The 21,766-nt window shown below is 38.5% G+C and overlaps 1 protein-coding gene and 1 non-coding gene across 3 annotated transcripts; both read left to right on the forward strand.

Annotated features, from left to right (window-relative positions):
• Positions 1-886: 886 nt before the first annotated feature.
• TRAPPC6B (trafficking protein particle complex subunit 6B) lies at positions 887-17,702 on the forward strand. 2 transcript variants are annotated; one of them, XM_076004076.1, is made up of 6 exons: positions 905-1,334; positions 6,027-6,094; positions 6,852-6,969; positions 9,064-9,147; positions 13,429-13,522; positions 15,228-17,702. In XM_076004076.1, the coding sequence occupies exons 1-6, from the start codon at positions 1,254-1,256 to the stop codon at positions 15,257-15,259; spliced, it is 477 nt and encodes a 158-aa protein (XP_075860191.1). In that variant the 5' UTR covers positions 905-1,253; the 3' UTR covers positions 15,260-17,702. The 2 variants fall into 2 exon arrangements, with proteins under 2 accessions (XP_075860192.1, XP_075860191.1); XM_076004077.1 differs by lacking the exon at positions 9,064-9,147 and having other exon boundaries at positions 887-1,334.
• LOC142871809 (small nucleolar RNA U13) lies at positions 13,749-13,852 on the forward strand. The gene has a single exon (XR_012919993.1). It is a non-coding gene; the product is annotated as a small nucleolar RNA U13 (small nucleolar RNA).
• Positions 17,703-21,766: the final 4,064 nt, after the last annotated feature.

The raw sequence follows: 21,766 nt of genomic DNA on the forward strand, positions 1-21,766 counted from the left end.
GCATTTGCACCTCTGTAGGAGAGTTGTCTTACAACTGCCATAGACTCCTAAGAATACCATCCAACAATGACATCACTTTTCTGAATTCTTTGGCATTTTTCCATTCACCTATCCTCTGATTAGTTTGTATTTTGTGGTTCACGTATACCTTGAAGTTTTTTGCTTACTCCACCCCCCTTGTCCATTGCACCCCACTCCCAGTAAACTTCTTTTTCTTCTTCTTCTTTTTTTTTTTTTTTGAGACAGAGTCTCACTCTGTTGCGGGAGCTAGAGTGCCATGGCGTCAGCCTAGCTCACAGCAACCTCAAACTCCTGGGCTCAAGCGATTCTTCAGCCTCAGCCTCCGGAGTAGCTGGGACTACAGGCATAAGCCACCATGCCTGGCTAATTTTTTTTCTCTATATATTTTTAGTTGGCCAATTAATTTCTGTTTATAGTAGGGGGGAGGGTTTGTCTCGTTCTTGCTCAGGCTGGTTTCGAACTCCTGACCTTGAGCGATCCTCCTGCTTCGGTCTCCCAGAGTGCTAGGATTACAGGAGGATTACCGCCTCCGGCCTCAGTAAACGTTTTGGTAGCCAAAATGGCTCTAAATCTTTTTGCATACCCGGGTTTAATCCAATATGGATTGGGATAACCTCTCAATATATCAAAAATTTACGGTCTGAAAATTGATTTATTCAGTCTTTCTACAACTTTTCATAGTGGAGAACATATGCAGGAAATGGAGGGTTTAGATGAAGCCAATAGAAACTCTTGTCTATTTTTCTTTTACAGCTAATTAACACGGAGATGGCAGCGGGAGATCCTTATGTCTTATTTTACCCTCCACACCCCTACCCCCAGAGCACAGAGGAGGAAGCTTCCTTCTACCTGGGCGAGGGCAGTTAGTTCACCCCCGCATGAGAGAGGAACTCAGCGATCATAGAGTTGGCGGAATGCCGGGATAGAGGGGACCGGAAGTTGTGTCTTCGCCCCCCGCCCAGGGCCAGCTCGGGTCCCTGCGGGCTGGGTTTGGTTCCTGCGGCTGTCAGACTCTTTCGTTCTGCCCTAGGGTTTGGTGGCCCCTGAGGTGGGCTCTACCCGTTACCGGATTCATTTCGGTACCTGCCTTTGGGAAGCCTTGTGAATTCCTTGGTCTCCTAGCAACGAGAGACTGGGCCGCGGCGCGGGCCAAGTCGCCCCGGCGGGAGCCAGAACCCCAGGCCTGGCCCAAACGGTTGCCGAAACACAGAGCTCTGAAGAATAAGCAGGAAATGGCGGACGAGGCGTTGTTTTTGCTTCTCCATAACGAGATGGTGTCTGGAGTGTACAAGTCCGCGGAGCAGGGGGAGGTGGTGAGTGCTGCCTTTGGTTCTTGTGCGATGACACTCCTTGTTTCTCTTCAGTTCTTTCCTTCAACCCCTGTCCCATCGCCGCCCAGCGCCTCCAGAGGTGTAGACAAACTGGTCCCCTTCTAGGTATCCTAAACCCAAGAACCTCTCGGCTGACTCCTTTAATACTTCATCTTTCATCCTTTCCTCTTTCTTCTATTTGGATTTTTTTTTGTCCGTTCCCATACTTTTGTCCTGCACACCTCAGATTTTCTTACTTGTAGTGTTGTCCCTACCGTGATAAACGGCAGAGTTAACTACAGGGCGGATTTTGGCTCCTCCTTAATTTTGCTGGCACTGCCTGCACTTCCGACCCGTCCACTGCACAGAGCTGTCCCAGCCTGAGAATCCTGTCCTTCCTCCCCAACCCTAATCCCCAGTACAACTCCACGCAACTCGAGGACCTGAACCTAATGAAGTTTGAGGTCAAAGCAAAGTTTGCAGACGTTAGGATAATTAGGAAACACAATTGAGAAAATATTTATTTACTGCCCATTATGTCAGAGCTAGTTCTAGGTGCTATAGTAGTGAATGAAACAATGGCCTCATCCTCGTGGTGGTTACTTCTATGTGGGAATCCTCATTGATTCTTTAAGAAAACATTTATTAAGCTTGTATCGTGGGCCTGACACTCTTCCAGGTCAATGGGGATTTAATGAATAGTTAAAATTAAGTATAGGTTGGTAATTAGGTATAGAATCACGGAGTTGAAACGGATTCTAGAAATTATATATTCCAAAGTCATGCTCAAATCCAGAGCCATTTCTGTAATGCTGTCTATAAAGAGGGGTGGAAGAGTGGGGGTGGGAAAGGCATAGTGTTAGGAAAGCAGTGGATTTAAATATGATTATTTCATTGTGACTAGATTTAATGGGTGGAGAGTGAGAATGGAGAGCTGAAGTTAGAAAGAGCATTGTATGATTAACACAATACTGCCATGTGAGTTGTATATAATTCAGGCTAGTTTTGAGCCCAGGGCCTTAGGAAGCAAAACCTGGGCAAAACCCTGTAGTTAGTGGTTTGTGAAAATCTTACTTGTTGATGTTCTTATTGTTACAATTAATGTTGACAACTTAATTCTTAATTCCTCAGCCTCCCGAACTGGGTCTACAGGCATGCTCTACCATGCCCAGCTAGATTTTTAATTAAAAATTTTTTTTTGTAGAGATAGGGTCTTTTTTCTTTCTTTCTTTCTTCTTCTTCTTTTTTTTTTTTTAACTCAGATTATCCTCCAAAGAGATAGGGTCTTGCTGTGTTGCTCAGGCTGGTCTCAAAACTCCTATCCTCAAGTGATCTTCCCACTTCAGCCTCTCAAGTGCTGGGATTATAGGCATGACCCACCATGACTGGCCCTATGATGAAAATTGTTTTAAGTAAAATAAAATTTTATTAACTTTCAATGTAGTAGAATAAACTTTTATTTATAACTTTTGAAGTGAAATAAAAAACCCAATGTTCTCATTCTCCAATGATTTCAAACTATGCTTGAATGGGAATTAAAAATCTAAAAATTGACTAATTGGGCATTTCTCAATTTATGGAGAGTGGATTTTAAAAAGGTTAATGGATAAAATATTCTCAAGTTTAATTTTTCTTAAAAATCTGGTACCTAGTACTGAGTACTCACAGGTGCCAAAGTAAATTAACAAGTAGCAAGATCAGAAGATACTTAGTGTGGCTTAATTCAAAAGCTCATGTGATCAAAGGATTTGAGAGTATCTGTATATTATTAGCATATTTCCTGCTAATGTGTTTCTGGGTGATTCTATAAAGAACAGATTAGATTGTTTCACAAAGAACATTGAAACTTACAGGTACTCATTCCACCCAAGCATGTTTGATAACGACATTTCAGCTGAATTTAAAGGATTTAAAGTCTAGGGACGAGCATGTGCAAAGCCATGGAGGCAGAAGAGAATGTAGCACTCTGGAGTTGCTGCAGAAATTTCAGAGTGGCAGAGGGAAGGGTGCTTTGGATAGGTGTATGATGTTAGTAAGTCTGGTTAACTAGCCAGCGGTCATTTAAAGAAAGGCTGTATCCTTAAGGAAAGGACATTTCATGCCATCTAAGGAGTTTGGACTTTATTTTTATTTATTTATTTATTTTTTTTGAGACAGAGTCTCACTTTGTTGCCCAGGCTAGAGTGAGTGCTGTGCCGTCAGCCTGGCTCACAGCAACTTCAATCTCCGGGGCTCAGCGATCCTTCTGCCTCAGCCTCCCGAGTTGCTGGGACTACCAGCATGTGCCACCATGCCCGGCTAATTTTTTGTATATATATTTTTAGTTGGTCAATTAATTTCTTTCTATTTTTGGTAGAGACGGGGTCTCGCTCAGGCTGGTTTCAAACTCCTGACCTTGAGCAATCCGACCGCTTCAGCCTCCCAAAGTGCTAGGGTTTCAGGCGTGAGCCACCATGCCCGGCGAGTTTGGACTTTATTGACAGGAAAGGGGAGTGGGCACTGAAATATCCAGTAGAGAAATATCATGATTTCTTTTTTTAGAAATTGTATTACCAGTAAAATATAAATCACTCAAAGGAAAAACCAGAGACAAGGCCACTTGGAAGGCCGTAACTAAAAACCAGGAGAGAAATGATAAGGCTTAAGCAATAAGGATGGAGAGAGAATATAGGTCTTGAAAAGCATGTAAAGGATAGGATTCACAGGACTACAGTGTGTGTGGAGGGGTTGGGGGCAAAGGGATGAAGAAAATGGAACTTTTTTGGCTGGGGTAACTAGTTGGATGGTGGTGGTACCATTAATGAAATCAGGAAATTTCGGAGGCAGAGCAGGCTGAGGACATTAAGATAATGAACATTATTTTGAATATGCCTAGTTTGAGGGTCTTGCGGGACCTCTAGATGGCTATGTCCAATAAAGTTAAAGTTTGTACTAGTTTCTAGTAGTCACAGAATCATAAGTGGAGTGCATGGTTCCCTAAAGAAAATTCAGCAAATAATGAGGCCTATGGTTGGTTTACTTCTTAATGGGAGACAAACAGATTTCAGAATATACAAAAATCCCGGACTTCTTGGAGCTGTATTCTAGCAGAGATTGGAGAAAGGGGGATGTGGATGATATAGTAAAATGTATAGTATGTTAAACAGTGAAAGAAGTTCTATGGAGACAAAGTAAGGATAGAGAGTTGCTGAAGGGGATGATGTAATTTTTTTTTTTTTTTTTTTTTTAAGACAGAGTCTCACTCTGTTGCCCGGGCTAGAGTGCCGTGACATCAGCCTAGCTCACAGCAACCTCAAACTCCTGGGCTCAGCAATCCTACTGCCTCAGCCTTCCGAGTAGCTGGGACTACAGGCATGCTCCACCATGCCTGGCTAATTTTATATATATACTTTTAGTTGTCCAGCTAATTTCCTTCTATTTTTTGTAGTAGAGACGGGGTCTCGCTCCTGCTCAGGCTGGTCTCGAACTCCTGAGCTCAAATGATCCGCCTGCCTTGGCCTCCAATAATGCTAGTATTACAGGCATGAGCCACCATGCCCAGCCTGGGATAATGCAATTTTAAAGAAGTTGGTAAATGGGCCTTATTAAGATAGTGGCATGAGAGCAGACTTGAAGGAAATAAGGGAGTTGGTCATGCGAATATCTGGAGAAAGAGCTGCTGATGCAAAAACTATAAGATTGGAGCATACATGGCATATTTAAGGCACAAAAAGAGGTCAATGCAGGTGGAACAGAGTGAATCTTAAGAGACTAGAAGGTTGAGGCTGCAGAGGTATGGGTCTGGATTATATAGGGCAATCCATAAGTTGTCATCTATAGGATTTGGAAGTGTTCAACATAGAGGTAGTATTAAAGCCTTAAGATTAGGCTGGACTCCTCCATGGCTCATGCTTATAACTATAGAACTTTGGGATGCTGAGGCAGGAGGATCATGTGAGGCCAAAAGTTCAAGACCAGCCTGGGCAACATAGCAAGACCCTGTCTCTACAAAGGATAAAAAAAATTAGCTGAGCGTGGTGGCGCATATTGTAGTCCTAGCTGCTTGGAAGGCTGAGCCAGGAGGATCACTATGCCCAGGAATTTGAGGTTGCAGTGACCTATGATCATGCCACTGTACTCTACCCTGGAGGACAGAGGAGACTCTGTCTCAAAAAAAGGTCATTAGTAGATGAGATTGTCAAAGGAAGAGCAAAGCAATCACAAAGGCATAGGATGGTTATCAACTAGGACACACTGAGAACTGGGAAACCTGTATGACTCTTAGATACATTTTGAAGCAAGGAACAAAAGAACTTAGTGACAGCACAACGGGAATGAGGAGAAATAAGTCAAAGATGATACTAGATTTTATAACCTAGGAGAAAAGAATGATTGAAAATAGGGGAAAAGGCGAGAGGGAGAGTAATTAGGAAGATGGTATTTCCAAAAAGTAATAATAAGCAATAATTTACTGCCCTATGAAAATGATTAATGTTAAGAAAATGCAAGTATATCTTATAATTCACTTTTTCTTAAAATGTTTCAGTGAAATAAGTATAAATATTTACATTAAAAATTTTAGTTACTTTGCTCATCTGAGAATGTGTGAAAGAAAAAAAAAAGAAAAAAAATTTTAGTTACTATTTTAAAACTAGTTTTGAATACTAACATCTTCAGCATTCTAAAAGTATTCAAAACTATTTTTTTTTTAAATAGGAAAATGGACGATGTATTACTAAGCTGGAAAATATGGGGTTTCGAGTGGGACAAGGATTGATAGAAAGGTGAGCAGTATGGATTTGAAAATTTTCTTCCAGGTAGGTTATGAACAAAGATGATCCATTTCAAAAAGTTGCGCAAAATTGTAGATCCAAATTTTAATTCTTCCTTTAATTCACAGATTAAAATTCTTCTTAAGTCTAATGCTATTTTAACTCAGTTAATCAAATTTTATGTTTTAATATTTGAAGAAAATCTATATTTTATATTTTTTTCCTGAAAATGTTGGGATATTGAAACAATTATCCAAAATTGTGTTGCACTTTCTACTTAAGGTCTAGTAGATTATTTTACCTGAATAGAAATTTGTTTTAGTGCCTAGGGATGTTTAGTGTCTTAGGGTCTATGTTTGTGTATGTATCTTTCAATTTATATTATAGATCAATTTTTTTAGCAGAACTATAGCTTACAATAGATCGATTCTTTTTAATTTTCCCTTCTTACCATCTATGTAGTTGAACTCCAATTATATTTTATATAACAATATAATGATCATGCTCAGCTCTTTTTTTTTAATGTACTAGAATGAATTGTACCTAAAATTTTGGCTACGCTGTTAGACAAATATACTATTAGACTAATTTTAGGCCCCATCATATAACAAAATGTGAATTCATTGACATAGGATCTACTTTGCTTGGGTGCTTACCGCTTTGACTGTCAATAAATGTTCAGTGTTGTTCTGGCATTTGGAAATTAGTTAATAATTTGCTCCTCTTGCATTGGAGAAAATGGTACATTACTTCTAGTTGATCTTTTTAGGTTTACAAAAGATACTGCAAGATTTAAGGATGAGTTAGATATCATGAAGTTCATTTGTAAAGATTTTTGGACTACAGTATTCAAGAAACAAATCGACAATCTAAGGACAAATCATCAGGTAATTAGATAAATTAAGGCCTTTCTTTTAAGTCCTTTAACTTAATATGAATGTCCCATTTTAGTGATTTACTTATTTAAAACTTAAAATAATTTCTGGTTGACTTTGGAATGTTTCTTTTATGTTATTAATAAGTCATTAGTATTTTTCTCTATTAGGTTAAAGTGAATAAAGACAAAAGGACAGTTATCAGTAATGATAGCTGTTCCTTTTCCCCAATTATATAAGTTATGTTAAATTTTAAAAAGTAGTAAATGTCAGAATGATATAGCTTTCAGAATTTGGTTCCTTAGTTATTATTTAGTTGTCTTAATATGCAGAACCACAAATCTATCGTATTTATGTCTTTAATTTCTAAGGTCTAATTTATAAAGCATATTTTACTCTTAAATAACTTGCATTATTATTGATGTCCTTTTCTATTCTAATATTTTGTTACTACAAAATTAGTAGATTGCATAGAAAACTATGTATTTAAATAGATTGATTTTAAAAACTATGCATTTAAATAGATTTATTTTATAAACCTTGAGAAAATACTTAGAATGGATTTGGCATTTTTGGGTGAGGGGGGTGCAGGGTCTCACTTTGTTTCCTGGGCTAGAGTGCAGTGGCATCATCATAGCCCACAGCATCATCAAACACCTGTGCTCAAGCAGTCTCCTGCCCCAGCTTCCCAAGTAGCTGGGATTACGGGTGTGTACCATCACACCGTGCTGATTTTTCTATATTTTTGTAGAGATAGGGTCTCGATATGTTGCTCGGTTTAGTCTTGAACTACAGGCTTCAAGTAGTTCCCCCTTCTTGGCCTCCCAAAGTGTTAGGATTATAGGCATGAGCCACCTCACCTGGCCAGATTTAGCTTTTTCTTCTTCTTCTTTTTTTTTTTTTTTTTGAGGCAGAGTCTCACTTTGTTGCCCAGGCTAGAATGAGTGCCATGGCATCAGCCTTGCTCACGGCAACCTCAAACTCCTGGGCTCAAGCAATACTGCTGCCTCAGCCTCCCAAGTAGCTGGGACTACAGACATACGCCACCATGCCCAGCTAATTTTTTCTTTGTATATGTTAGTTGGCGAATTAATTTCTTTCTATTTATAGTAGAGACAGGGTCTCATTCTTGCTCAGGCTGGTTTCAAACTCCTGACCTTGAGCATTCTGCCCACCTGGGCCTCCCAGAGTGCTAGGATTACAGGCGTGAGCCACCGTGCCTGTCCCAGATTTAGCATTTTGATTAAGTAAAAAATTAAAATATTTATAATGTTTCTGATACTACCAATACAATTCATTTTTCATATAACAATAGCAACTTTAACTTGAAATTAATTAAAATACTAATGATAAAAAGTAACTCCGATTATTGACTTTCTAGACATGATTTAATTATATATATAACAGTTAATTTCACATGGGCATGTGTCAATGATTTTTTTGCCATAGAGTGTGAGTATTTTAAGGATAGAGACTATGTCTTATGCATCTTTGTATCTTCAGTGTAAAAAACGTTCAGTTTTAGGTTTATTTTTTATTCATGGGAAGAAGAAGAAGAAAAAAAAGAAAAGAAAAAGTTAAAAAAAAAAAAAAACATTCTGTAAATGGCTGGCTGCAGTGGCTCACACCCATAAATCCCAGCACTATGGGAAGCTGAAGCAGGAGGACTGCTTGAAGCCAGGAGTTTGAGACCAGCCTGGGCAACACAGTGAGTCCCTATCTCTACCAAAAAAATGAAAAAAATTAGCTGGGGGTGGTGGCATGCACCTGCCAGCTACTTCCGAGGCTTAAGTGGGAGGATTGCTCCAACCCTGGAGTTGGAGGGTGTGGTGAGCTGTGACTGTGCCCCTGCTCTCCAATCTGGGTGACAAAGTGAGACCCTGTCTCTTAAAAAAAAAAATTCAGTGAATATTAATGTTACGAAATACTGAACTCACAACTCTAAAATTTGAACATTGCAAACTTCTTTCATTTAAAGAAAATTTGACCAATGGAAAGGAGAATTTTAATAACTTTAAAAAACTTTTACATTGTTTTGTAGCAATAAGGTAATTTTAAGAACTATAGACTACATTGCCTTTGATGTTTTTTCTATTTTTGGAATAGGGCATCTATGTACTTCAAGACAACAAATTTCGTCTGCTTACTCAGATGTCTGCAGGAAAACAATATTTAGAACATGCATCTAAGGTATTTATTGGAATAGAAGGTTGGGGTTTTCTATTAAGAGTAGAGCTATGGGGAAAAAGTACAATGCCAATTATAATAGATCTTGAATTAAAAATATGTTTTAAAGTTGGTTTTTTAAATTTTTTTATTTTTAATAATATAAATAATTTATCCCGGATGAGATTCTGGGGCCCCAAGAGAAGGGGGCCCCAGAAGTTGCCCTAAAGTTGTTCTTTTGTGTTTAAAGAGTTTTCTATGAAATAGAAGACAGATGTTCATGTTAAAACTTACACTAAACTGTAAGCTTAATAGGCTTACTGTGACTAATTAAATACTACAACTAAATTCCAGTGAAATGTAGATTTATGGTAGATTCTTAAATATATCATAGATACATCAGTAAAGATACTCAAACTTAGAAAACTGATGTTAGCTATGCAAAATTATTCACCTCAGAGTTTATAATCTCCTTTAGTAGATTAAAACATTTTTTAAAATATATAATTAACATTTGTTTCTAAGAATACATGTTTCGTGTTAAGTATATCTGTGTTTCTGGGTTTTATATAGTTTTTGGTTTTTAATATTATGTAGGAATTAATAAGTAGATGTATTAAATAAAGCTGATAAGTTTCAATGTAAAGGTTCCTTGAAGTGATTAAAATATCTGGGCAAGTATTATATAAGCTGCCATTTATCAGTAAAAATTTGTCCAGACCTAAATTATCTAGCAGAAAGGCAGGACAGGTATAGAGGAAAATCGTAGACTTGGGACCAATTAAATCTAGATTTGATTGATTGATTGATTGAGACAGAGTCTCGCTTTGTTGCCCAGGCTAGAGTGAGTGCCATGGTGTCAGCCTAGCTCACAGCAACCTCAAACTCCTGGACTCAAGCGATCCTCCTGCCTCAGCCTCCTGAGTAGCTGGGACTACAGGCATGCACCACCATGCCTGGATAATTTTTTCTATATATATTAGTTGGCCAATTAATTTCTTTCTATTTATAGTAGAGATGGGGTCTCACTCTTGGTCAAGCTGGTTTCAAACTCCTGACCTCGAGCAATCCGCCCGCCTCCACCTCCCAGAGTGCTAGGATTACAGGCATGAGCCATCGCGCCCAGCCTAAATCTATATTTTAAGCTGAGCTCTATAATTTATAGATTTGTGTGTGATATTCAGTAAGTTATATAATCCCTATGGACCTTAGTTTCCTCATTAATAAAAAAGGTATAATCATACCTATATTATAAGATTGTCTTGATACTTAAATATATTTAAAGTACTTACCATGCTTAGCTCATAGGAGGTACTTACTAAATGATTATTGATTGATTGAGACAGAGCCTCACTCTGTTGCCTGGGCTAGAGTGCTGTGACATTAGCCTAGCTCACAGCAACCTCAAACTCCTGGCTCAAGTGATCCTCTTGCCTCAGCCTCCCAGGTGGCTGGGACTACAGGCACGTGCCATTATGCCCAGCTAATTTTATATATATATATATATATATATATATATATATATATGTATATATATATATATATATATATATACATACATACATACACGTGTGTGTGTGTGTGTGTATATATATTTTAGTTGTCTAGCTAATTTTTTTCAATTTTTTTTTTAGTAGAGACAGGGGTCTTGCTCTTGCTCAGGCTGGTCTCGAACTCCTGAGCTCAAACGATCTGCCTGCCTTGGCCTCCCAGAGTGCTAGGATTACAGGTGTGAGCCACCATGACCAGCCCTAAATGATTATTATTACAGCTATATGATGTCAATAAACTGAGCCAAGAAGTGAATACGATACTTTCTTTTCATAATTTAATTTTACTGATAAAGATTGCTTATTTTATATATTTTGGGGGTGACCAGGCTCTAATTACATTTTTATGGTTGATATGTATATTTTCCCTTTTTTCCTAACTTATTTTAGTATTTCTGGTTCTCATTTAACTTTTTGGGTATCTCAGTTTTTTCAGTTGTGAAAAGAGTAGTTGGGGGCAGGCATGGTGGCTCATGCCTATAATCCTAGCACTCTGGGAGGCCAAGGTGGGAGGATAGCTTGAGGTCAGTAGTTCGAGACTAGCTTGAGCAAGAGTGAGACCCCATCTCTACTAAAAAATAGAAAAATTAGCCGGGTGTGGTGGCGTATGCCTGTAGTCCCAGCTACTTGGGAGGCTGAGGCAAGAGGATCTCTTGAGCCCAGGAGTTTGAGGTTGCTGTGTGCTAGGTTGATGCCAAGGCACTCTAGTCCGGGCAACAGAGAGAGACTCAGCCTCAACAACAACAACAAAAAAGAGTAAGTTAGACTAGTTCAGTGATTTATATTTGTGTTTTTTAGAGGTGAGATCTTGCTTTGTTACCCAGGCTGGAGTGCAGTGGCAGTATCATAGCTCAGTGCAGGCTTAGACTCCTGGGCTTGTGATCCTCCTGGCTCAGCCTCCTGAGGAGCTGGGACTACAGGTGCATACCACCATGCCCGGCTAGTTTATTTTTATTTCTGTAGAGATGGGGTCTTGATGTTGCCCAAGTTGGTCTCAAACTCCTGGCCTCAAACAATCTTGCCTTGGCCTCCCAGAGTGCTGGGATTATAAGTTCACAAGCATGAACTACTCTGCCTGATCTGATTTTTTTTTTTCTTTTTTTTTTTGAGACAGTGTCTTGCTGTGTTGGCCTGGGCTAGCATGCAGTGGTGCGATCATAGCTCACTGCATCTTCAAACTCCTGGGCTCAAGCGAGCATCCTGGCTCAGCCTCTTGAGTAGCTGGGACTTACGGCACATACTACTATACCCACCTAATTTTTCTTTTTTTCTGTTTTTTATTTTTTTTTTTTGTACAGAGGGGGTCTCATGTTGTTCAGCCTGGTCTCAAGTTCCTGGCCTCAAATTGATCTTCCCGCCTAGAGTTACAGGAGTGAGCCACTGCACCCTGCCCAGATTTTTAACTATTTTGGGGTTATAGACATGTTTGAGAATTGGAACACCATTCCCCTTAAACAAGCACATATACATGGTTTTTATTTTCATGGGGGTTACAAATTATCAGATTAAGAACTCTTTTTTTTTTCTTTATTTCTTTTTTTTTTCCTCAAGGAGTGTATCTAGTGTTCTTGTAGACAGATTAAGAACTCTTGAGATCATCTCTAAGGTCTCTTCGTTAGAGATTTCATGACTCAGATCTAATTACTTCTTGGTACCTATTTATGTATATTAATTTTAAATAACAATATTTTATATTATTCACAGATATGTAGTATTGTTGAACACCATGCAATACAGAAATTTAGATGGATAATAAAAATTCCTTGCATTATTATTATTATTATTTTTTTTTTGAGACAGAGTTTCACTTTGTTGCCCAAGCTAGAGTGCCCGTGGCATCAGCCTAGCTCACAGCAACCTCAAACTCCTGGGCTCGAGCGATCCTTCTGCCTCAGCCTCCCAAGTAGCTGGGATTACAGGCATGCGCCACCATGCCCGGCTAATTTTTTCTATATATTTTAGTTAGCCAATTAATTTCTTTATATTTTTAGTAAAGACAGGGTCTTGCTCTTGCTAACTCTGGTTTCGAACTCCTGAGCTTGAGTGATCCGCCGGCCTCGGCCTCCCAGAGTGCTAGGATTACAGGCGTGAGCCACCGCACCCAGCCAGATTATTAATTTTTTAATTCCCATTCTTATCATGATTTTCCCTGCTATAGCTCAATCCTATGCTCTCTCTTTGTTTTTATATGACAAAGTTTCTCATCATCTATACTATCAATATTTTGAACTGAATAATTCTTTGTTGTGGTAGGCTGTAAGTCTTCAAGTCAGGCTTCTTGATTGTAGATAGTAGAAATCAACTCTGGTTGAATGGACTATTGCTGGTTAGTTTATAGAATTGATAGGTTCAAAAAACAGGCAAGAACCAGGGGGTGTTAGAGCAGCTAGTAAACAGAGCCAAAGTCACTCTACAGGGAGAGTCTAGTTAAAATCCTGTGGGTAGCATGGACAGCAGACACAAATTACCTTTGCTGGATCTAGAACTAATTCTTATCTGTTTCCAGCTTGATTCATAGTCCTGGACTGGAGCACTTAAATTGGCTGAGCTTAAGACTTGTTTCCATGCTTTAGATGCCAAGGAGCTGGGAAACCTTCCAACAATCATATTTTTCAGTAACTTGAACAGTTCTTCCACAACTCTTTTTAAGCAGCAATGACTTATTGATAGCATGGCTTACCTAAATGTCTTATTTGTCAATAGCTTTACTATTTTAGTAAATCCCTTACTATTTTTTACATTTTTTTCCTTTTAGTATTTAGCATTTACATGTGGCTTAATCAGAGGTGGCCTATCAAATTTGGGGATAAAAAGTATTGTAACAGCTGAAGTGTCTTCAATGCCTGCCTGTAAGTTGAATTCACATTTCTTACTAATGTTTTTGGTAATTTTTTCAGCTGTTGGTTGTTGTTGTTTTTTTTTTCTTACAGAAAATTAAAAATGCTGAAACTGTTTCATTTTAGTTTATCACTTTAAAATTTAATGTAGTAATATGCAGCATACTATATTCCTGTTGAATAATTTTTGAATTAATAATGTACAATGGTTTAGAAAAATCTGCTAAGTCCAAATTTGGTCGTTTTGTAGTTCATAAGTGTGATGATTGGGTTTTCATGAGCATATGTAAAATGTGCCTACCTTAAGCTTTGTTACAACATCAGCGCATTACCCGACTGACATGGAAACATAAAAGGAAAGAAATCGAAATACATAAGACAATTCAAGGGATGATTCTTAACTTTTTTTGAGACAAAGTATCACTCTATTGCTTGGGCTAGAGTGCCATGGCATCAGCCTAGCTCACAGCAACCTCAAACTCCTGGGCTCAAGTGATCCTCCTGCCTCAGCCTCCTGGGACTACAGGCGTGTGGCTCGCCCAGCTAATTTTTTCCATTTTTAGTAGAGACGGGGTCTCACTCTCTCTCAGGCTGGTCTCCAACTCCTGAGCTCAAGAGGTCCTCCCGCCTCAGTGTGAGTCACCATGTCCAGCCAATTCTTAACTTTTAAATGGAAATGTTCTGCAGTGTTCTTTTAAAATAACAAATCTCCCTATGGTATTGAACTGTTATTTTTAAACAACTGTTTAGAATATATCTATTATATAAAGCTAAATAAAACCAACTAGTTTTTTTTTTTTTTTGAGACAGAGAGTCTGGCTCTGTTGCCCGGGCTAGAGCCGTGGCATCAGCCTAGCTCACAGCAACTTCAAACTCCTGGGCTCAACCAATCCTTCTGCCTCAGCCTCCCGAGTAGCTGGGACTACAGGCATATGCCACCATGCCTGGCTAATTTTATATATATATATATTTTGTTTTATTTTTTTAGAGACAGAGTCTCACTTTGTTGCCCAGGCTAGAGTGAGTGCCGTGGCATCAGCCTAGCTCACAGCAACCTCAGTCTCCTGGTATCAAGTGATCCTACTGCCTCAGCCTCTTGAGTAGCTGGGACTACAGCCATGCACCACCATGCCCGGCTAATTTTTTGTATGTATATTTTTAGTTGGTCAATTAATTTCTTTCTATTTTTAGTAGAGATAGGGTCTCACTCTTGTTGGTTTTGAACTCCTGACCTCGAGCAATCCGCCCGCCTCAGCCTCCCAGAGTGCTAGGATTACAGATGTCAGCCACCACGCCCGGCCTATTTTTTTTTAGTTGTCCAGATAATTTCTATTTTTAGTAGAGATGGGGTCTCACTCTTGGTGAGCCACCACGCCTGGCCAGCCAACTAGTCTTTTACACCAGAGCTAACAACCAAGAAAAAAATTGACTTGAGCTTCACTGTATTTCCTTTCCATTCACAGTGATATTAGTAATAAAGTACTGTACACAAAAGGTAGGAATCACAGAGAGGAACAAAGGCACCTACTCACAGACCAGATAATCATCCCATAAAAATGGAATTGACTTTATTGAATATTGTGTAGAGTGTGAAAAGTTGTTTGACATAGCAAGTGTCTTGATTAAAACTACTTCCTAAATAGAATAAAAAATTGGTGTTTAGGCTTATTTTCTGTGTACCTAAAATCAAAGAATAATTTTTATGTTTTCTCTTCAGGCAAATTTCAGGTGATGATACAGAAGCTGTAGAACATACTGAAATGCAAGGCTTCAACAATGTAAAGAGATAAATTATTCATGTATAAAGTATTTCAAGTAGCAATTATTTAATTACAGTGTTCGACATTTGTATGGGAGTAAGAGTGTATTTTATCAATTCAACACAGACCAACTCAAAGCAGATAAAGGAACATTTTGCCATGACATACACTTTACTGAAACTACTTCAAATGAAAATCTGATTTCAAATAACCAGACACCAAGATGTAGGACCTTTATTTTAAACATTTTATTTGGTTACAGTGTTGTATATGTAACCCTAGATGGAGAAGCAAAGCTCAAGATTTCTTGAATTAACATGAAGAAAAGTACACACCAACAGAATCATTTGTGTTAAGAATGAACAAATTTTGATAAAGTATGAATTTGTTTTAGTTATTTAAAAAAGCAAACAATACACTAAAATTAAGCTTACTTTTTATTTTATTGCTTATAATTTATTTCTATTAAAAGAATTTTATGCCTATATAAGGATTTCATATATACATGTGTATTTGTGTGTAAATACATATATGATTGCCTATATTGCTTAAAAACTTAATTTCACTTTAATAGATTTCAGTCCTCGAGAACACCGTTGATGTAATTAAAATGAAATATAGATTAGTTTAAATGTGAATTCAGTTATCTCCAAGGCCAAAGAACATTAGATATGTTGAGAAGGAATTTTTATGCTTATTTCTGTTATAGTCTTGATTTTCAACTTCTCTTCCCATGCGTGTAAGTCCTGATGAAGGTTCTAACATATTTTTTTTTCACTTTTCTTTTCTTTTCTTTTTTTTGCCATTGATGAGGAGGTTGAAGGTTCTAACATCTTTATCTTTATTTCCTTATATACTCTTCAACAAGGGCAGAGGGTAGATAATTGGCCACATGTACATTCATTGGATCATATCTACTCTTAGTGGTTTGGGGTCAGTACTCATGTAGTGTCTTTCCCTTACCATCTCTTTGCCTTACTTTATCTTACTTAAATTACGTAGCATAAGCAGGTATCTCCAAGCCAGCTTTTGTTAGAGCTTTGCATATTGGAGTATCAGCACTTTGATTGTTAAAACTGTACCTTGTTTCCCAATTATTACCTTTTCAGATATATTTGACAGGGAACTCTGCAGAAGGGAATGATTGACACACCAAACGAGATGTTTCACTGGGTTCTCTGCCATAAAAATTATAAAAATTATAATAATAATTGAAATTAAAACTATAAAAATTTACTTTAGGACATAAAGGAAAACTCAATTAAGTTAGAAGCATATCACTGTCCTTTCATAGAAAGTATGGTGTTACAAAAATATCTGTTTAACTCAGATTAATTTATTAAACTATGGTCATCTTCCACATAATGACATTTCAATCAACAATGGACCACATATATAACAGTGGTTCCATAAGATTATAATATCAGATTTTTACTGTACCTTTTCTATGTTTATTTTTTTATTTTTTATTTTTTTAATTTTTTTTTTGCCAGGGAAGATTGATCAGACCTTTTCTATGTTTAGATACAGAAATACTTACTATTGCATTACAGTTGTCTACAGTATTCAGTACAGTAAGTAACAAGCTGTATAGGTTTGTAGCCTGGGAGCAATAGGCTCTACCATCTAGGTTAGTATGGTTGATGATGTTTGCATAATGACAGAATTGCCTAATGACACGTTTCTCAGAACATATCCCCTTTGTTAATTGATACATGACTGTAATCCTAATTTTCAGATAATTTGGAAAAAAATTTCAGATTTGCAAAAATAAATTTAGGAAAGATTCTACCAAATATAAAAATTTAATATCAAGCTTAGCAATTAAAAAGGGTCATAATGACCCAGGAATAGCTAATGACACAGAAATAGATCAAAGTGGAACAAAATAGGGATCTTCAAAATAAAATAGGTGCAGTACATAGGAGTTGAGTGTGTGAGAAAGGTGATATTTCAGATAAGTGGGTCAGACACTCTCATTTGCCTACCCATGAGCCATTTCTCTCTTTCTTCCTTGCTAACAAAGCCAGATTTTTATTTTGGTCTTAACTCTGTATGGCTGCATTGTGCTGTTGAATAGGGTGTTTCCTTAGTTCCAGAGGGTGAAATCTTGGCTAATGAGACAAATAGGGAAGTGTGAAGGACTTTTGGGAAATTTTTTGTTCTTAAAAAATGGATGCAAGATAGGTATTTGCCCCCTCCCCTTTTCTGCTTCTCGTGAAGATACGTGATGATGGATGTTTGGAGCTAATCTGTAACAGCCATTTGCTGACTACGAAAGGACAAGCATGGAGATGAAAGCCATCACAATGAGGATAGCAGGATGCAGATAGAAAGCACGTGAACTGTGCTTCTGAATTAACCAATCCTGGAACTGCTTTACCTTTGGATTTGTTATTTGATATATTAAAATCCTTGTATTGTTCAGGTAACTTTTGGTTGTATATTTTGTTACTTGTAGCCAAAAAGAAATCTCTCAGAAACAAGGGGAGAGTTAGGGTTTTCAAAAAATTAATACGGGGCCGGGCGTGATGGCTCATGCCTGTAATCCTAGCACTCTGCCGAGGCCAAGGCAGGTGGATTGCTCGAGGTCAGAAGTTCGAAACCAGCCTGAGCAAGAGAGATACCCGTCTCTACTATAAATAGAAAGAAATTAATTGGCCAACTAATACATATATAGAAAAAATTAGCCGGGCATGGTGGCGCATGCCTGTAGTCCCAGCTACTAGGGAGGCTGAGGCAGAAGGATTGCTTGAGCCCAGGAGCTTGAGGTTGCTGTGAGCTAGGCTGACACCATGGCACTCACTCTAGCTTGGGCAACAAAGTGAGACTCTGTCTCAAGAAAAATAAAAAATTAATATGGGATGTTTGAATATCTTTTTCTGGGGAGAGGAAGGTGGGGACAAACTTAAAGGTTTACAAGTAAAACAATAAAACCATAAAGTAATAAAGAAAATAAGAGAATACTTTTGTGATTTTGTGGTGAAAGCCTTTCCAACACACAAAAGTAGATAATCATAGGCCGGGCGTGGTGGCTCACGACTGTAATCCTAGAGCACTCTGGGAGGCCAAAGGGGGTGGATCGCTCAAGGTCAGGAGTTTGAAACCAGCCTGAGCAAGAGTGAAACCCAGTCTCTACCAAAAATAGAAAAAAATTAATTGGCCAACCAGCTGGGCATGGTAGCGTGTGCCTGTAGTCCCAGCTACTCGGGAGGCAGGAGGATTGCTTGAACTCAGGAGTTTGAGGTTGCTGTGAGCTGGGCTGATGCCACGGCACTCTACCCGGGCAACAGAGTGAGACTCTGTCTCAAAAAAAAAAAAATCATAAAAATAGTGGAAAAACTAATAACATCTCTTTAACAAATTGTATTGGGAAGACTTGATATCTTCATGCAAAAGAATAAAATTGGATCATTGTCTTTACACCATACATAGAAGTCAACTTAAAATGCATTGAAGATTTCAATGTAAAATCTGAAACTAAAATTCCTAGCAGGCCGGTCGAGGTGGCTCACGCCTGTAATTCTAGCACTCTGGGAGCCCAAGGTGGGCAGATTGCTTAAGGTCAGGAGTTCGAAACCAGCCTGAGCAAGAGCGAGACCCCGTCTCTACTATAAATAGAAATTAATTGGCCAACTAATATATATATAGAAAAAGTTAGCCGGGCATGATGGCACATGCCTGTAGTCCCAGCTACTTGGGAGGCTGAGGCAGTAGGATCGCTTAAGCCCAGGAGTTTGAGGTTGCTGTGAGCTAAGCTGACGCCATGGCACTCACTCTAGCCTGGGCAGCAAAGTGAGACTCTGTCACCAAAAATAATAAATTCCTAGCAGAAAACATAGGGAAAAGCTTCATAACAGTGGTGCTGGCAATGATATCTTGTATACCAAAAGCACAGGCAGCCAAAGCAAAAATAGACAAAAGGGACTACCTAAAACTGAAAAGTTACACAGCGAAGGAGACAACAGAGTGAAAAGGCAACTTGTGGAATAGAAGAAAATATTTTCAAACCATGTATAGTCTGCCCTTTGTATGTAAGGATTCTGCATTGAAGGATTCAACCAAGTGTGGATCAAAAATATTGGCGGAAAAAGCCAAAATTAAAATACAATAAAAAAATGCAAGTTAAACTACAGTATAACAACTATTTATAGAGCACTTACAGTGTATTAGGTATGAATAATATAGAGATGATTATATGGGGAGGATGTGTGTAAGTTATATGCAAATAGTATCCCATTTTATATCTGGGACTTGAGCATTTTCAGATTTTGATATGGGGGGATGATTCTGGAACCAGTCCCCCTTGGATATTGAGGGACCACTGTATCTTATAAAGGGTTAATATCCAAATATACTTCCTATAACTAAATAGCAAAAAACATAACCTGATTTAAAAATAGGCAAAGGACCTTAATAAACATTACTCCAAAGAAGACATACAAATGGCCAACAGGTATATGAAAAGATGCTCAATATCACTAATAGGAATGCAAATCAAAATCCCAATGACACACTAGTAATAGTCTTGACTTAGGCATTATACGAGGCATCCATGTAACAAAAACATTTGTATCCCTTGAATATTTTGAAATAAAAAAGACTCATAATGTGGCAAAATAAATGTACCCTGTTATGCTAAAAAAACCCAATGAGCCATGACCTCACAGCTCTTATGATGGACATTATCAAAAGGAAAAAGAAAAGTAACAAGTGTTGGTTAGGGTGTGGAGAAATTTGAACCCTAGTGCACTGGTAGTAGGAATGTAAAATGTATAGTCGCTATGGAAAACAGTATAGAGATTCCTAAAAAAATTAAAAACAGAACTACCTTATAATCCAGCAATTCCTCTTGTGGGTATGTAGGGTCTCTAGCTTCCTGACTTTTTCTGTCCTGAAAATCAAGGTTCCTTCACCGCTGTGACTCCAGCAAGCTGCATGTTTTCCCCTGTGGGCTTGAACCCAAGCCAGGGCCTTGAACATCCCCAGGCACTGATAAAGGTTTGTACATTGTTACCCAAAACACTGAAGGAAAGTAGCCCCAACACTGAGCCAAATTACATAAACCCTCAGATAAACTTCATATTCCTATTCCCTCGTTGTGGACATACCCAGGGGCATCGTCCCTTGTCTTGCTGGCCTCTGTAAGGATGCGCTGCAACCTCCTCTGCAAGTTCCCTGTTACAAATGCTTTGGAATGAGCACCTTAGGGTTTGCTTTTCTTTGAAATCTCAACCAGCCTCATCTGCAGATGGTTTGGGGCAGTCCCTTGTGGGAAATCCCTGCAACGTCTTAGTGGGACTGCAGCCTTGGGTTTGGCCAGGATGAAATGTTATTTATCCAAAAGAATTGAAATCAAGATTTTTTTTATTTTTATTGAGATAGAGTCTCACTGGGCTAGGTTGCAATGGCATCTGCGTAGCACTCAGAAACCTCGAACTCCTAGACTGAAGTAATCTTCCCGCCTCAGCTTCCTGAGTAACTGGGACTACAGGCATGCACCACCATGCCCGGCTAATTTTTTCTATTTTTAGTAGAGACAGGGTCTTGCTCTTGCTTAGGCTGGTCTTGAACTCCTGAGCTCAAGCTATCCTCCTGCCTTGGCCTCCAAGAGTGCTAGGATTACAGACGTGACCCACTTAGTGCCCCACTGAAATCAAGATCTTGAAGAGATTATTTTCACTCTCATGTTTGTTACAATGTTCACAATAGCCAAGAAATGGAAACAACCTAAATTTCTATGGATGAATGGATAAAGAAAATGTGGTATATACATACAATGGAATGTTATTCAAGGATTTCACTTATATGAGGTATTTAAAGTAGTCAAACTCATAGAAGAAGAGAGTAGAGTGGTGGTTGTTAGGGGTTGGGGTAGGGTGGAGAAGAAATGGGAGTTGTTCACTGGATATAGAGCTTTAATCATGCAAGTTGCAATAGAGATCTGCTGTACATTTACTTGCATATAGTTAATACTGTACTGTAGCCTAAAAACTTAAGAGGGCAGATTTCATGTTTTTTACCACAAAAAAGTTTGCATGGCAGAAAGCCCAATAAAAATGTTAAAATCAGGAAAAATATATACAATGCATACCAGAGATAAGTGAATATATATATGTATATATATATATATATATATATATATATGTATTTTTTTTTTTTTGAGACAGAGTCTCACTTTGTTGCCCAGGCTAGTGACTGCCCAGTGAGTGCCATGGCATCAGCCTAGGTCACAGCAACCTCAAACTCCTGGGCTCAAGCGATCCTCCCACCTCAGCCTCCCAAGTAGCTGGGGGCTAATTTTTTCTATATACATTAGTTGGCCAATTAATTTCTTTCTTTTTATAGTAGAGACAGGGTCTCCTTGCTCAGGCTGGTTTCGAACTCCTAACCTTGAGCTATCCACCCACCTTGGCCTCCCAAGAGTGCTAGGATTACAGGCGTGAGCCACCACGCCCAGCCTGAATATTTATACTTTAAAAGAGCACGTGTAAAT

The sequence above is a fragment of the Microcebus murinus genome, chromosome 6 (assembly GCF_040939455.1).
Source record: "Microcebus murinus isolate Inina chromosome 6, M.murinus_Inina_mat1.0, whole genome shotgun sequence".
NCBI lineage: Eukaryota > Metazoa > Chordata > Mammalia > Primates > Cheirogaleidae > Microcebus > Microcebus murinus.